This window comes from Vanellus vanellus, assembly GCF_965231255.1.
Source record: "Vanellus vanellus genome assembly, chromosome: 6".
Classification (NCBI taxonomy): Eukaryota; Metazoa; Chordata; class Aves; order Charadriiformes; family Charadriidae; genus Vanellus; species Vanellus vanellus.
The window spans coordinates 66,207,708-66,224,249 of NC_138911.1; the positions used below are offsets into that span (position 1 = coordinate 66,207,708).

The window sequence follows — 16,542 nt, forward strand, 5'->3', positions numbered from 1 at the left end:
TTTTTTGAAGGAAAGCTCAAATCATTTGAAAAGGACTGAGGCCAAAAAGGTGACAGGAATGAACTCCAAACAACGATGGCACAAAATATTTGATTCTATAATACTCTCTAAATAAATTTCCAAAAAAGGAATAAAGTTCTTTAACATACCTCACAAATTTTCTCTAAGGATGGAACAAAGAAGTCATCACATACTATAGCCAAAGCATAGAACATATAAAGAGCCTGTAAAAAAAAAATAAATTCAGGAAATACTTCAGATTTTTCCCCTACATGGAAAGAAGAAAGAAGGCAATATTTTATTTATTCAGACTAGTGGAAATATACAGCTTCATTTTTTTATTCCATTCCAAATAAAAATCCCTCTGCTGATCAATATATGGCATAAAAATAAGATTCTTGAATGTAAGATTAAGTTTAGGACAAGAATGTTTGCAGGACCCTAGAATACAAAATGCAGCACAGTTTGACAGAACAGGGCGCCACAACAAACTTCATATGAAAGAAATAAACAGGCAAGGCTTACAAAGTTATGTAGTCATCATCTATATTTTCAATTAATTATTGGACCAAGTAATTAAATAGGAAGTAACACCATGTTGATTAACAATACTTAAGAAATAATCACACCTGGAAATAAGCAGACCCTGACCACGGCTCACTGCACCAAACCTCTCAGGAATGATGCTGGTTCCCTGCATACGTGTGATTCTCCCACTGTCTTTTGTGGCTTTATGCGCTGTGCTCAGGCACTGGGCATAATCCTGCTGTTGTCCATGAAACACGACTCTCTTTTTCTTTACTTTCCCTGAGCTGGCAATCGAAAACTGGAGCCTGCAGGCCTTACTCGTTTTGGTTTTTTCTACAATAAAATATAAAACTCCCCATGACATTTTCTATATTTCTTCAGGCTTTTTTTTTTTTTAATTACAACTGCATCTTTTGCATAGGGGCACAATAGGAAAGAAAGAGAATCAAGAATCTTCCACACCATCGTTGATGTTATCTACAAAGGAATCCCAAATCCTGTTTATGCAAGATGAAATAGAAACAAATACAAGTCTGTGATCCATACAGCCAGTTACCTTTTGAACATTTATACCTATCTGGACATATCAGAAATACTGAAATCAAAGTATTAGAAACATGTCGATATATACAGAGCTCTATTTAGTAAGACCACTAAGATGATTAACGTCTTACAAGACAAATAAAAGGAAAACAAAAATGAAGCACAGTAGAGGAAAACTTACGGCAATGATATGAAGCAGAACCCCTCCTTGCTGCCGTTCTTTATTTGTAAACACATCTTCAGGAAATTCATTAATGGCTGAAAGAGAAATGTACTTTTTTAAGAAAAATTTTACGGCATGTATAAACGGAAGACTGAAAAATACGGATGCATCTGTAGATATATATGATCAAACCTAAGTGTATCTTCCAATTAATTACATTAAGGCTTGCCACCTCAGAATCTCTTTTCTGCTCTGTAGAACAGAGAACTGATACTTAGGTGTTATTAATTATCATCATTCCAGTGACTTCAACCAATCTCCAATGTACTATGAGTTTCACGTTCTTAATGCCTTATTTTTACTATTGTCTCCTCTAAATATACCTCCAAAGTGATAGGTACAGGCACAAAAATTCATCCTGAAATAATCTTCCTGGCTTTAAGTGTGTCTTGCCTGAAAAATTACGCAATGGTCGTAACCTTCCATCAGGTTCTTAACTGCAAACTTTTATAGGGCTCCACAATCTTCCAAATTGCTTCACAAAGATTAAAGCAATTCCAAGTACTTTCTCCAGAAAGTGTAATCTGGTGAAGGAAGGAATGAGACAGAAATGGTAGGTGGATGATAGGAATGTGCAAAGACATGAGTTTTGGGATTATTTCTGGGTGACTGCGAAGTTGTGTGGAGCTCAGTTAGAGGATCTATGTTCCACACAAAGGCAACGGAGTGAAAAAAAGATTCCCGATGGTGGAGACAAAGACAGCAACTAAATCACAGGCCTGAAGAAATATATGAAATAAAAACCATCCAGATTGACAAGACAGGCAGGGATAGAGATCTACGGTGCCTCAGACAGGAGTCTGGGAAGTTTAAGGGTGAAAATTATTTCAGCCACTGGAATCCAAATGCATTGGAGTCATTAAATTATTATTCAGAAAGAGACGTTCCTTTCCGCAAGGAGTTGTAGATGTAGGTTGACAACAAGATAAGCTCCAGAAGGTTCTTTTGAACTTACCATAATATACTGAAACTCAGAGAAAGAAACAGAAGGAATACATTATCATCTTCCCCATATCCAAGCCCGCCAGTTTAAAGAAACGCTTAAGAGCACAATATATGATATTTATGCTGTTCCGTTTTCAATTTCAATAGCATATTTTCTCAATCTCTCAATATAATTCTGCAAACAATAACCATGAACACAGAAAGCAAGATCTTGAGGTATGGTTGATGTTTTGAGCTACTAAACTTCAAACACTCTAAACTAGCCTTATTTTCAGGCTTATTTTCAGCCTTATTGTTGCACTGTAACTCTTTGAAGATTACACTTTTTAGAGTATCTTAAATTTGCATTACCTGTAATCACCAAACACACTCGAAAATCTTATCTGCAGTGAGAGGATAATCTAGTTTCAAAGACCTGAATGACTTCTCATCTCCTCAGTCTTTGAGTTTTATATAAATACAAAAATGCCTCTTCTCATCTGTACTACACACACCTACATAGGCTGCATGTGTCTAGTTTGACAAAAACCTGAACAGTGTCTCCATGCAAAGTTGAAGATCCCATATCTCTGTTTTTTCCTTAGTGCCCACTACCATAAATGTATTATTTTTGAATTAATATACTGGCAGCGGGCAGTATTTAAAACCTTATATATATAAATCACACCTTCCTTCCAAAAGTCAAAGTTACCATTTTATGAAATCTCTCCAAATCCTCCAACCTAATACTTGAAAGCCATTATAGTTTTGTTTAAAACTACGAAAAGTCTATAAAATATTTAGAATAAAATAAAAGTTCATTACCAATGACTGGCTGCGATTCCTTTACTGATTTTCATTAGGCTTTTCTGTTACAACATCTTACTGTTGTAATCTGACTGGAACCAATATCGGCACTTGGTATGCTGAATAGAGCTTTCCCAAGATACAGGTGCATCTTTTCTTTAAAATCTCAGACAACAAAAGCTATATAAATCTATATCAAATTTTGCTTAGGTACTCCTGAATGTGATTTCCTACGCCTAGGTTCTAACTCCTGGTCCTTCTTCTGTAATCACCAGGAAAAATGAAAGCAATAGGGGATATAAATATATAAATCCATCAGCACAATAGCACAGTAATACCCAATCACTCATTGAATTATGGAACACCATTCAAGGGCATGCAGAGCACTTCAGTGTCTAAAGACCATCAGCACAGCAGTGTTTAGCAGGACTAGCTTCAAGAAAGTGGGTCTGGGTTGCTATAGAACTCCACAGTCTTCAAGGGCCATGATTTGCACTGCAAAGAGATTTGTGACCTTATGAAACAGTCCGAGGAAATAGCATTGCTATATAAATGCAAACCACACTGTAAAAAAAAAAAAAAAAAAAAAGACATCTGCCTATTGAGCCAGACAAATTCAAGTACTTCTAAAATCAAAATATGTGAATAAAACATCTTCCTTTCTCTTTGGTTTTCATAACTGTTACTCTCAAACAAGGAAAAGGATAGTAGAAATATACTGTAGTTTTGAGACACTGTGTATTTAGAGTTGACATTGTGCAGGATAAACCACAAACTATCCATCAAGACGCAGCAATCTGCAATGCTTTCATCTACACATAAAGCTTTTAAGATGCCAACAGAACCTTATATGCATGTAACAGCCAAGCAGGTTCCCCGTAGCAATATACCGCTATATACAGTAATAAGTAATACAGTAAATACGGTAATATTGTTCCCCCCATGTAGCAATCAGGGATGAAGACACTTCTGGAATCATATTGGAATACCATCAAATTTAAGAACTTCTCATCAGTTAAGCTAGCTGCCAAACACAAAATTTCTCAGAGGGCTTATTCCCTACCCCATGAAATAAAGTACGTCAAAAAAATTAATCAGCACGCAAAGCATGTGGTTTTAAATAAATTCTCCCAATTAACAATTAATATTAACTAAAATGATTAATAACTTAAAAAGCATTAAGGAGACAGACTTCTTTGGAAGAACAGACCCAGAGGTACAGCTGCTGGCATCTTACACGTTATGAGTGTTCTCGCATCACTGGCTAAAATACCATGCCCACACGGATAAATTTAGGACATGTATACTATTTTTCTTATCGCATCCCTCATTTCTCGTCTGCCTCCTCCATCCAAGCCGTGGCTGTGAGAATACATGTATTCCAGCAACGCGCTAGGAGAGCCGAGACCAGAGCCTTGGCCTGAGTCTCCAGCAATGATAAGGTCATCCTGCACGTGGGCTACATCCTTTCACATACTCTAATGCAAAGGTTTGCAGCTCCCATCACAGGTGCTTGTGCCAGGAGCACCATCCCCCTCACTGCCACCGTATGGAGAGGGAATATACCCCTGCCCCATAACTTAGCAAAATGGACGTGTCATCTGGGAAGCTATTACTTACCCGGTAATCCCATTCAATTGACTGAAAAATATTTCACATTATAACATTAAAAACGCTTAAGTCAGAATAAACTGAAGTTTCAAGAAGCATGGATAAAAATCACTTTCTAATCTTTCTAATGTGACTTTACTTATTCAAAGTTAATACTAAATAGGAAATCGGGAGGCCAGAAGATGTTAAAAGTAAGAGCCAGAAGATAGAAGCCAGGGATCTGATAACCAAGCAAAAGCAAACCAGCTTCACTGCAAGCCATCTTGCTTCACATGTAGTCTGGTGATGTAGTATTTCTAATAAATAACTACTTGTAATAAATATCGGCAGAGGTAATTTTAAACGAATTAACATGAGGACCACTTTTCTCCAAGATAATGCTCCTCTACACAGAATTCACGGCATAGCAATTGTTCCCACACAAAGACACTACAAAATCATCTTTAAGTCAGGGAAATGAAGAAGGCTCTGGAGCTTGGTAAGGAAGATTTTTTTTCCTTAATGAAATGGGCACCTGGCAGTGAGTTTCAAGGTAAAGTTTGGAGTTTTTCAATATAAGCATTTGCTGTCTTTATGGTTTTATTATCCAGGCAATCATAGGTCTTGTATAACTGTCATCTATAAATTCTGTATACCTTATCTACAGGCACCGTTCCTTATTTACTCACTGTATCATGGTTTAATATTTTAAACAAAGATTTGTTTTTCTTACGTACTGCAACGATAACCTGGTTGCTGAGGAAAAGGCTGTTTGGATTCCCAAGGCTCCTAGCTCAGGCCTGAGAATCAACGTCACTTAACTGAGGGGGACAGTGGCACTCCTTCATCTGTGTGAACTGACCGAGGGGACAGGACATCATCACGGAGTTTGAGAAAGCACCGTGTGCCCTCACAGTACAATCTGATGTGTGCGTGCAGCAGGGCACTGCTCTGCTTCACACAGAGATATTTTCTGGTGTATGGGAGACAGAGCTAGCTGGCAGCCCGAGTGGGAGCCACGTCTCCTCGGTTTGTACTGAAAAGAGAGAGAACAGATGGAAGAAGATGAAATGAAGAGCAGTACATCTAATGGGGCTAACCTTTGCCAAAAAAAGGAGAGGAACATATACCAATCATCTTAAAATCAGCTAGAAACAGAAATATTTATCCTGCTGGTACTGTTGCAAACCCATGGCTCCTGCAGCTCATCTTATCAAGCACAGACTTTTTGAGGGGGAAGGGAGGGCACCAAGAAAGCCAAGTCTACATTGGAACTGTCATCCTTCTGCAGCTCGTTCCCTCTCCCCAGTCATGAAATCAGCTGCGAAACAAAAGCAGCTTATCCAGCCACGACTCGGAGGGGACACCACCACCTTTTTTCCTGAGTGACGGAAACAAAAAAATCCGTGACTATGCCATGACAGAAAGGATGATTCATCTTTGATAAAAAGCTCTGGCTGAGCTGTCTGTGGCTAAAGAGCTACACAAGGCATGCAAATAGCATGCCTCAGAACAGAATATAATAGCAGCTGCACAGCTTAAGCTCTCTGCATGGCTCCAGAGTGAAGATCGGGGATGCAGCAGCCAGGGTAACCCAGGCACGCCAGTGACACCTCCCTGGACTTAGGCTGTTACCGGATTACTTCTGGGTACCATCAGAGCATTGTTCCCATATGCCCTATCCATACTGTGACAGGCAGACTGCCAACGCAGTTGAGTTTCAAAATCTCCTAAGCCTGACAGAACATCTCAACAACCACGTGGATCTGTGGTTTTATAACCTGTCTCAACATGTGATTTCTTCACCTTATCAGCAGTTGATTTACTCACAGAGGCAACAGACATGCCAACTCTTAATACCTGCTAAGCATTCAAGCCTGTTAATGTCTCTTCATAGGGAGAAGGGAGCTGTAGCTGTTTGAAAGGACAGACGCAATCGGCTCCACTCTGCCTTTGCAGGAAGAGGGTTAAGCAAATGATGTACGCAGAAGCCCACTTCTCCTTTTAATGCCTGCATGTTCTTCCTCTGCCTTTGTTCCTTTGTCCCTTCAGGACATGTTACATCTACAGACTGTGATACCCACCCCTTCGCCCTGGAATTCAGGGGTTGTTGATCATCAGACTCACCCAGGGCAGAGGTACAGGGAGAAGAAGAACAGACGGAAGACAGAATCACGTAATTCCACTTTTACTCCCTCTATAATCCTATTCACAAGCCAGCTTGAATATTTCAAATTTGTGTCTTTAAGCACTGCAAACAGCTTTAGGCACCTCTGCACTTAGTGTATATCTGCTTATGCGCAATTCCCTTTTCACATTGCAGAGCCTCATCTTCCTAAGGCCTGGTCTTGCGTTCATGTACACTTATTTGTGCCTCAGTGACAGCAAACGAACTCATCACTGTGTGCAGGAATGCGCTTCTTTATACCTGTCAAGCAAATGCATGCATCCTTACCTGGTGTCAGCAGTGAAATGTCAACAGTTTGTGCACGGAGAGTTGAACTTGGAACAGCCTTCACAGTACTGCAACTTACACTAATTTATAATTCTGTAGTAATACAATCTGTTGTAAGACTTGAGTGAAAGTCAGAAAATCATCACTTCTACCAACCACATCTCCCTGAATGCAGGGGTCCTGTATTGGCTGAGTTGCAATGAATGGGATAAGGATGTCTTAGAATCACCCTTGCCTTCAAAACATTTGTGGCTTTGGCCCATACTGTTCTTGAAAATCAGTGCACCGGGAAGATTTTTTTTACAGAAAGAAGGTTAGCCACTTTGAAAGCAACCTGATGGCAATGGGAGATACTCCTCCCATATTCTCTTTACTATCGACGTCAAGAGGGTCAGTCCCCTGTCACACTTCACATCTTAGCTCAGGTGCTGAAGTGGTGACAGTCTCAGAAACGACTAGTGAGCTCAGTCAGGCAAACAGACGTGGCAGTAGTCTTGGGGAATAGCATAGCCTGTGCACTGCCGGTGTTGTGACAGCAATTGAGCACTTCAGAAGAGCAGCATCACTTTTGCTCATAGAAAAGTATTGACTTGTTTTAGTTATGTATTCCAGTGTTAACAGTGGAAACAAAGTCAACCCAAAGATCGTATTATCCCAGTGAAACTAGTTTACTCATATATAGAATGTACCGTATGAAAGCCCTCCTTTTTAATACTGCTTCCCAAATTAGATATAATAAATCATTAGAAAATCATAAATGTGCCACAGTACACTAAAGCTCTAATTTTTACAGAATTACAGAAAGTCTAAATTAAAAAGAAGAAAAAATCACACAAATCTCAAATTTAAAAATAACCCTTTCTAACACCACAAGCTAACATGCCCTTAACTCCAAATTGTCAGTGGAGAAAAATGGTATACTTAGCAAGTACTTTCATACATGAAAGCTGGTAACTTAAAAATCTTACAAAGAAGAAAAAAAAAGAACAATTGACTGATAATCCAGGGTGCCATCCAGAAAAAAATAAGAATTACCAAGCTTTAAGCTCCCATTCCCATTAGACAGCTGTTTCCAGTTTTCTGCAGCAGGATGATATGGATTTCCCTCAAATACCCAGTCCAGCTTCTGCTGGATACTAATCTAGGCACCAGTGTTAAAGCATATCAGGAACGGGCAATTCAAAGAAACGCACATGTTTACTTGAAAAATTCTGCAAGCAAATTCCTTTAGAGACAACTCTAGTAAACTGGTTTCATGGATTCTACCTCCTGATCAACAACAGAGCACCCGAATGAAGTGCAATGAAACGATGTGAAATACCACCCAACTTCTTTGAGAGACATTTGTGCATAAATGTAATGCCGTGTGATGCCAAAGATCAAGCTTTCTATTTCCAGGCAAAGTACCATATGGCAGGAGGCACAGTAAGCATCCTCCTCCATAGCCCTCACCTCACAAACAGTAGAATTATGAAAATTTTATCTCCGTGGTATATTAACTCAATTTGCATCCCACAACCAAAAGAGGACTGCCAAATGCGGTTATCTGTACAACGGTAAGTGGCAGCTTATGAAGCAAATAACTGACTCAACTCTACACTATTAAATCCATTTAATATATGTAAAGGATGGCGTATTAATGAAATAGCTTTCAAACCTCTCCTTCCATCAGTATGAAATTATGAAAATATCTATACAAGACTGGATTAGCTATAGTAAAAAGTGACATTAATACCTTATTAAACCCTGGACTTACATTTAGTTTTTTTCTTTTATAAAAAAGAAAAGTATCTGCACTCATTAGGACAATGTCAATCAATCAAATGAAAATACATTAACAATTATCTGCCAATGAAAATAAAATTGTAAGGCATGATGAAATCTCATCTCCCAATCAAGGGAATCAGTGATGACACAGGGATGCACAAGGACTGCCACATGGGGATGCACTGGCGTATCAGAGGGCAGCATTTCATGTGTACTGGGCCTTGTGTTAATGGTTTTAAATGTCCTCAAGATAACTGTAAAAGGACCCCAAGGTTTGGGATCATGGATTATTTTTTTTCTCCCTGGCCTCCAGCTGATATACTCTCTAGAAGCTGCCTTTAAATAGCTAGAGATCAAGAACCTCATGATGAGTTTTCTTTTCTTTCTGGCAACAGTTAGTTATTTCACATTATTTTCTCACATGGATAGCTCTTGCCTGATGCCTTCATACAGCTATACCTCAACTTTATTACCACAAAGTAGCAGTTTCATAGAAGACAACTGGAACCTGCCCGGAACACCTCTACCACGATTCAGGACTTCAGAAAATTACAAAACTGTGAAGTCCACTCAAATTAACTAAGAATGAGGACGTGGCCATTTCTAAATCAGTGCTGAACAGAGGTGAAATTAGCAACACTTAATTTTATTACAGTGTAAGAACAACTTACATGAAAAGATATTAATTCAGTGTAGTGCAATGCTCTAAGTTTGCCTCCGTTTGACAGCTCTCCAGTGTTTATGTGACGTAAGCTGTTGGTCTCAGTGACCACTCACAGAATTTCTGAACTCTGCTGACATCTTCCATGATTATGGTTCTCGTTTTCTACAAAGCACAAGTGTATTATTCAAAACCTCACCCAAGGACACCAACCCTTTTATTTTACACCTCAGATTCCTAAACCAGGATACTAAAAAGCTTTTTCACCTCCTCCCCTTTTTTTACTTACTGTCTCATTCTGCCTCAGCTGTGTTTACGCTACTCTGAGCCAAGGTTGCCGAAGCAGTTCAAACATTAGGAGGGTCTAGCATTGGTGCGGCTTATTCAGACATGTCATTTCCAAGCTTAGAGGGAATAATATGGTTCACCTTCCACTCAGGACTGAATAATCATTGTGGAATAACGTTAAATTGTACTACCTCATGATTGGTCTGTGAATTAATCACAGGCACCGGTCACCAGTAAAAACTGGTGTCTTCTACATGGTATTTCTCTCCGGTTTCTCACTTTGAGCTTCATACATTGCATCCCTACAAAGGGGAATGCACACATTGCATACATTGCATCCCTACAAAGAGGAAGGCAGGCAGAAAAGCCTGAACAAGGAGCTCCTGGACATGACCAAAAGGAAAAAGGAGGCCTATAGGGAGTGGAAACAGGGGTGGGTAGCCTGGGAGGCATACAGAGGAATCATTTGAGCAGCCAGGGATCGGGTTAGACAAGCTAAAGCCCTGATAGAACTAAATCTGGCCAGGGACATTAAGACAAACAAAAAATCCTTCTTTAAGTATGTCAGTGAGAAAAGAAAGACTAGGGAAAACTGTGGGCCCTCTCCGGAAGGAAACACAAGAACTGGTTACCCAGGCCAGAGACAGAGCTGAGGTACTCAATGACTTTTTGCCTCAGTCTTCACTGGCAAGGACTGCAGCCGCACTGCCCACAACGCAAAATGCAAAGGTGAGGATTGGGAAAATGGAGAACTGCCCAATGTAGGTGAAGATCAAGTGCAAGACCACCTGAGGAATCTGAAGGTGCACAAGTCCATGGGACCTGATGAGATACATCTGCGGGTCCTGAGGGAACTGGCAGATGAAGTCGCTAAGCCACTAGCCATCATATTTGAGAAGTCGTGGAGGTCTAGCAAGGTTCCTGCCAACTGGAAAGGGGAAACATAACCCCTATTTTCAAAAAGGGAAACAAGGAAGACCCAGGGAACTACAGGCCAGTCAGTCTCACCTCTGTGCCTGACAAGATCATGGAGCAGATCCTCCTGGAAACTCTGCTGAGGCACATAGAAAACAAGGAGCATGGCTTCACCAAGGGCAAGTCATGCCTGAAAAATTTGGTGGCCTTCTACGAAGGGGTTACAGCGGCAGTGGACAAGGGAAGACCAACTGATGTCATCCACTTGGACTTGTGCAAAGCGTTTTGACACTGTCCTACACGGTATCCTGGTCTCTAAATTGAAGAGACATGGATTCAACAAATGAACCACTTGGTGGGTAAAGAACTGGCTGGACGGTCACACTCAAAGAGTTGTGGTCAATGGCTCAATGTCCAAGTGGAGAGCAGTGACAAGTGGTATTCCTCAGGGGTCATTACTGGGACCTATACTGTTGAACATCTTTCTCAGCAACATGGACAGTGGGGTCGAGTGCACCCTCAGCAAGTTTAGCGATGATACCAAGCTCTTTGGCGAGGTAGACATGCTGGAGGGGAGGGATACCATCCAGAGGGACCTGGACAGGCTGGAGAGGTGGGCCCAAGCCAACCTCATGCAGTTCAACAAGGCCAAGGGCAAGGTCTTACATCTAGGTCGGGGCAATCCGAAGCACAAATACAGGCTCGGCGAGGAATAGCTGGAGAGCAGCCCTGAGGAGAAGGACCTGGGGGTGCTGATTGACGAGAAGCTCAACATGAGCCAGCAGTGTGCGATCGCAGCCCAGAAGGCCAACCGTATCCTGGGCTGCATCAGAAGAAATGTAGCCAGCAGGTCAAAGGAGGTGATTCTGACCCTCTACTCCACTCCCGTGAGACGCCACCTGGAGTACTACATCCAGCTCTGGAGTCCCCAGCATAAGAAGGACATGGACCTGGCTGAAACGTGTCCAGAGGAGAGCCACGAGGATGATCCGAGGGCTGGAGCACCTCTCCTATGAGGAGAGGCTGAGAGAGTTGGGGCTGTTCAGCCTGGAGAAGAGAAGGCTCCGGGGAGATCTTATTGCGGCCTTCCAGTACCTAAAGGGAACCTACAGGAGAGCTGGGGAAGGACTTTTTGCTAGGGCATGTAGCGATAGGATGAGGGGGAACAGCTTTAAACTGGAAGAGGGCAGGTTCAGATTAAACATTAGGAAGAAGTTTTTCACTTTAAGGGTGGTGAGGCACTGGAACAGGTTGCCCAGAGAAGCTGTGGAAGCTCCGTCCCTGGAGGTGTTCAAGGCCAGGCTGGACATGGCCTTGGGCAACCTGGTCTACTGAGAGGTGTCCCTGGCTACGGCAGGGGGGTTGGAACTCGATGATTTTCAAGGTCCTTTCCAACCTAAGCCATTCTATGATTCTATGATACATTCCACCTCCCCTCTCTCCTTCACCTTTCTCTCATTGTTTGTTTCTGATATTTTTCGATCACGAGCTGATAGAAAAAAGACATCCATGACACCTGCAAGGGGATTTCACTACAAATCTATTAGTAAGCTGTATAGCCAGGGAGAATGACAGTCTGGTTTCAATACCAGAGGGCTTTGAATATCAAGCAGACAAGCTGTAGCACTTATTGAAAAGATTATGAAAAGTATAACATAATTTTAAGACACTATGGACTAGTAACCCTCTTTGAAACAACACACTCCATTTGGCACAAAAGAAGGATGTTTTTATGGAAGGTGGGTTATAACTCCCCAATTTTGTTACTGAGTATACATTGGAGATGCTTTTATATATATTGTTGTTGTATTATGCCTCATGAACAGCTCAACAGTCAGAGCAGACCACAACCTCCCTCTTTGTTCCCAAAATGACTCTTTCAGCAGGTGTACAAGGAACAACCACCACAAAAGTTCTCCTTGGCAGATTTCCCTACACTACTGAGTTTCATAGCTGGAAGAATCTCTTTTCTGTGCTGCTTGAATATGCAAGCAAGGTGGATCAGTTACGTGAATCTGGCCCAAGGCTGAAGTCTCCTTCTTCTCTGAACATCTGAAGAGCTCATTTGGCAGATGTCATCCATTTCAAAACTGGGATGCATTACCATTCCATTGATGCCACGTAACAACAGGATCAAAATCTGCCCTTCAAAGACAAAATGAAAAGGTGGCTACCAGTGACAGAACTAATATGAAAGACGATCACATTTATGAATGGATATAGATGGAGTGGCAGGAAATAACAGTTTTTCTTAGAAAATATCACTGATACTGTTTCATGAACATCTCTGCTTGCAAACTGTATTTTTCTATACAACCAAGGTCCTTCTTCCCAGCTTTCTTCAATGAATAAAACAGGGTGCTACTACCTCCTTATACCTGCTGGAGATAGACCTCAAATAACACGGAATACAAGGCTATTTCCTGCCTGGTACATCCTCAATAGAAGTGACAACTACATTCAAACTGCAAAATGACTGGCAAAATTTGACTTGATCAAAGCCAGACCACAGATTAAGTTTGAACTGCTGGCAGCTCGAAAAGCTACCAGGTTACTTGAAAACTGAAGAGATTACATGTAGAAAACAATGAGAAGGAAGAAAGAAGCAACCACAAGAGCTGCCAGAGCAGCTATCTTTCAGAATAGAAGTGCACTTTAACCGAAACTGTGCTATTGTGGCTTCAGCACAGTTAATGCATAATAATAGGCTTTTGAATCCCTTCTACTTCAGCAAAAGCTGCAGTATGGCTCATTTAAAAGCAGCTGTATTGGCACAGGCCATTCTTTTCCAACTGCATGGAAAAGAAAGTGAAATTCAATAGTTAAAATAAACGTATTTTTACCATTTTTCTGATACCAAATCCAAGTAGGATTTTAACCATCCAGGAAAAATGTGTTACTCTCCAAGTTGAAACAGCACAAAAACTATAGATGCTAAATTCTACTACGCGAAGATTATCTTAAGTTAAATAAAATGGTTTTCTAGAAACAAATGGGCATGAGGTTGCAGAGCATCAGACTTTAAGTCAGGCCCACAGAAATCAAACACAGAAAGGCATAAAGTCAGACATGGGTATTGTTTGAACTTTCTTTACTTTTTCTTTCTGGATATAGGAGGAAAATGCTGGAAGGCAGCAGTAGAAAGACCTACTCAAACATTTATTCCACCCCCTGCCAATTCAGGATTGTTTCCAACAGTGAGTTTTCTTGTGCTTTGTCCAGAAAGCTCCATCAATCAAGAGGGAACAGGTAAAATACAAAGACACAATAATAAGGCAGAGGAAGCCCCTCAAGGCTGTTCATTAGGTGACCTTTCTGGGGCCATAATTCCCAAGAGGGTTCAGCACAGGCAAGCCAAGATTTTCAAGGAACTCGGCTCACCATGGACACCATGTCCAGCCCTTATAAAAATGCAGGCTGTTGATACCACAAGCTGAGATCAGCTGATTAATTCTCTGAATTTTGCTTTTATTTCAGAAGGAAGCTGAATTTTGAAAAACTGTTTCAAGTTGCATACATTAAGCTCTCAAAAAAACACTGTTAAAATTAACACTGGATCTATAATGAAGTCAGGTTTTGGAGTGGAGTATTTAGGATAATTTTTTGTTCCATGTACCCCTTGGTGCTTTGAAAAACTCTTTTTCATACAGAAACTCTTTTTCAACAGAAGCACAACAGTTTCTCCCTGTGAGCCATGCTCATGTGGTATAGCCAATTCTCATTGCTTCGTTGTAAACCATGTGGTAATTGTTTTTTACTTTTCCTGAAGCCAAGGTCCTGGAATCATGCAATTATGTAAGAACATCAGCCTTTACTTAAAACAAAAAATCTGCTTCTAGCCTTCGTGTTTGTGGAAGAGGGCCCAAGCCCCAAAATCTAAAAGGCTTATGAAATCCAAAAGACAAACAAGAAAGAGACCCAGACCTGTTTATCTTTTAAACTAACATCACAATTTTGCAGGGCCAGGTTTACACTTTCTGAGCACACAGGATTACTAGCATTACTCTTTAGTTCACGTGCTTTAGCTCAAAGTCGCATATACATGCACGTTCCAGCATACGGTTTCTGCCTGATGACATAAAATGATGCCAACGTGTTTCTTACACCATAGGTTAAAGCCCACTTCACGTTTTCCACACAAGTAAACCCATCTGAGGCAACCAAGATGTAACCCTCCAACACCTATGACACGATTCATTTACTAGATAAATTATTTTTTAAATTGTAGATTTGCACAGTTCTGTGCTATTTTTCCCAAGACAATATCGCTTGGGGCATTTTCTCCTTAATCTAGAAATTCAATAAGGAGTTGGAGTACTTCAAGAATGATCTCTTTTCAGTTCTAGCCTCTACTACATACTTCAGCAGCCTCACATTTGATATGAAATCTGGTAAGCAAACCCAGCTTCTTAAAAGATTTTGAGACTTCCACATATTTAGCAGCATCTTCAGCATCACTTAAGATTTGAGGGAGGGAATCTTATTTTTTTCCTAAATGCATAGTAATTTTTCAAGAATAAAAGTGATCTTAATCCAGAATAGAGGCATACAGCAGGAGAGTCCACTGCTGGAAGGTAAAAAAATAAACATTCCAATAATTCCACAATCCAAATTTACAGTCCTTCTCAACACTGTCTTTGTCCATGTGAAGTCCTACTTCATGATTATTTAGTATCTGTAAATGAATATTGCCATAAAGCTCATACCAATTAACATAAAGAAGGAGGGACATAGTCTTCACTTTGAGCAGTGCATACACAAAGCTGAGTAAAAGGCCAAAGGCCACAGACCTCAAATTAGCAAAAGGAAACAGAAAGGGGAAAAAAAGTACACTGATTTAGTGATGTCGCAACCCAACGAATCAATCATGAAAATCATGAAAGATTAGTACAGGGGTTTTTTTAGACGTTAGAAGTTAAGAGTAGAAGAATGTACAGTTTAGTCCAAGACATACCTCTCTAGTGTAGCCAGGTGAGCTACCAATAATAGGGGAACTACTGTCACACAAGCTTCAGCACATATGGTACAAGCCCTGCTGGGAGCCTGCACATATAGGTCATAGCTGGAGCTTCTGCTTCACTGCTGCTGGTACCACAGCTAGTTCACTTAAACTCAGGCCCTTCTCCACTCCTGCAAAAATACTCCAGCTGTAAGTTTGGAGCGTTGCTTTCTAAAAACAAGCATCGCTCCGTCACAATCCTGCATGCACGAACACTGTCTGAAACCAAGTCAGAGAACAGCATTTCTCATGCCAGAGGAGCCATCAGAAGTGCTAACAACTTAAAGAGCGCTAGCAGATTTTATTATCATTTCTTTCCAAACTTCATTGGCTGAGCAGCAAACTGATGGAAGTGGTATCTAGAGTTCTCTCCAGCTTACTCTGTATTGGTTTACTATTGCAAGCATACAGGCTATGGATAACTCTCAGCAGAAAATCCCAGATCAGCACATCAGAAATGTATTTGTACCTGATGGACGTTTGCACTTGGCTCAACAGGCACTAAACTATATTGTCTGGTCTTGAGAGGCAAGAAAGGTACATTTATCTGGAGTCTCAGAAAGATACCCATGGGAAACAATCACCATCTGTAAATATCACTGAGGTAACTATATAAAGACAGACAGGGAATTACGGAGAGTCTCAGAACATAGTAGGAAAAGAATCAATGTCTGAAACCTAAGGAAGGAAAAAAAATCAGTAAAATATATGTGCTAAATTCTTAACAAGAAGAGAAATAGGAAAATCTCTTCAAGGTCCCTTCCAACCTAAGCCATTCTATGATTCTATGAAAATGACATACTCATCTAATCATGCCAAACAGTACCAGCTATTTAAGACAG

At 40.6% G+C, this 16,542-nt stretch overlaps 1 protein-coding gene across 1 annotated transcript in view; it reads right to left on the bottom strand.

The window, feature by feature from the left end:
- The window catches only part of SLC24A4 (solute carrier family 24 member 4), a gene marked incomplete at its 3' end in the record, with an annotated part of 97,153 nt that overhangs the window by 37,031 nt on the left and 43,580 nt on the right, over positions 1 to 16,542 (bottom strand). Inside the window, exons 3-4 of the mRNA XM_082484737.1 lie at positions 1,253 to 1,329; positions 150 to 224 (exon numbers count right to left, since the gene is read on the bottom strand). Coding sequence (XP_082340863.1) covers positions 150 to 224; positions 1,253 to 1,329 — 152 coding nt within the window. The remainder of the gene's footprint in view (positions 1 to 149; positions 225 to 1,252; positions 1,330 to 16,542) is intronic.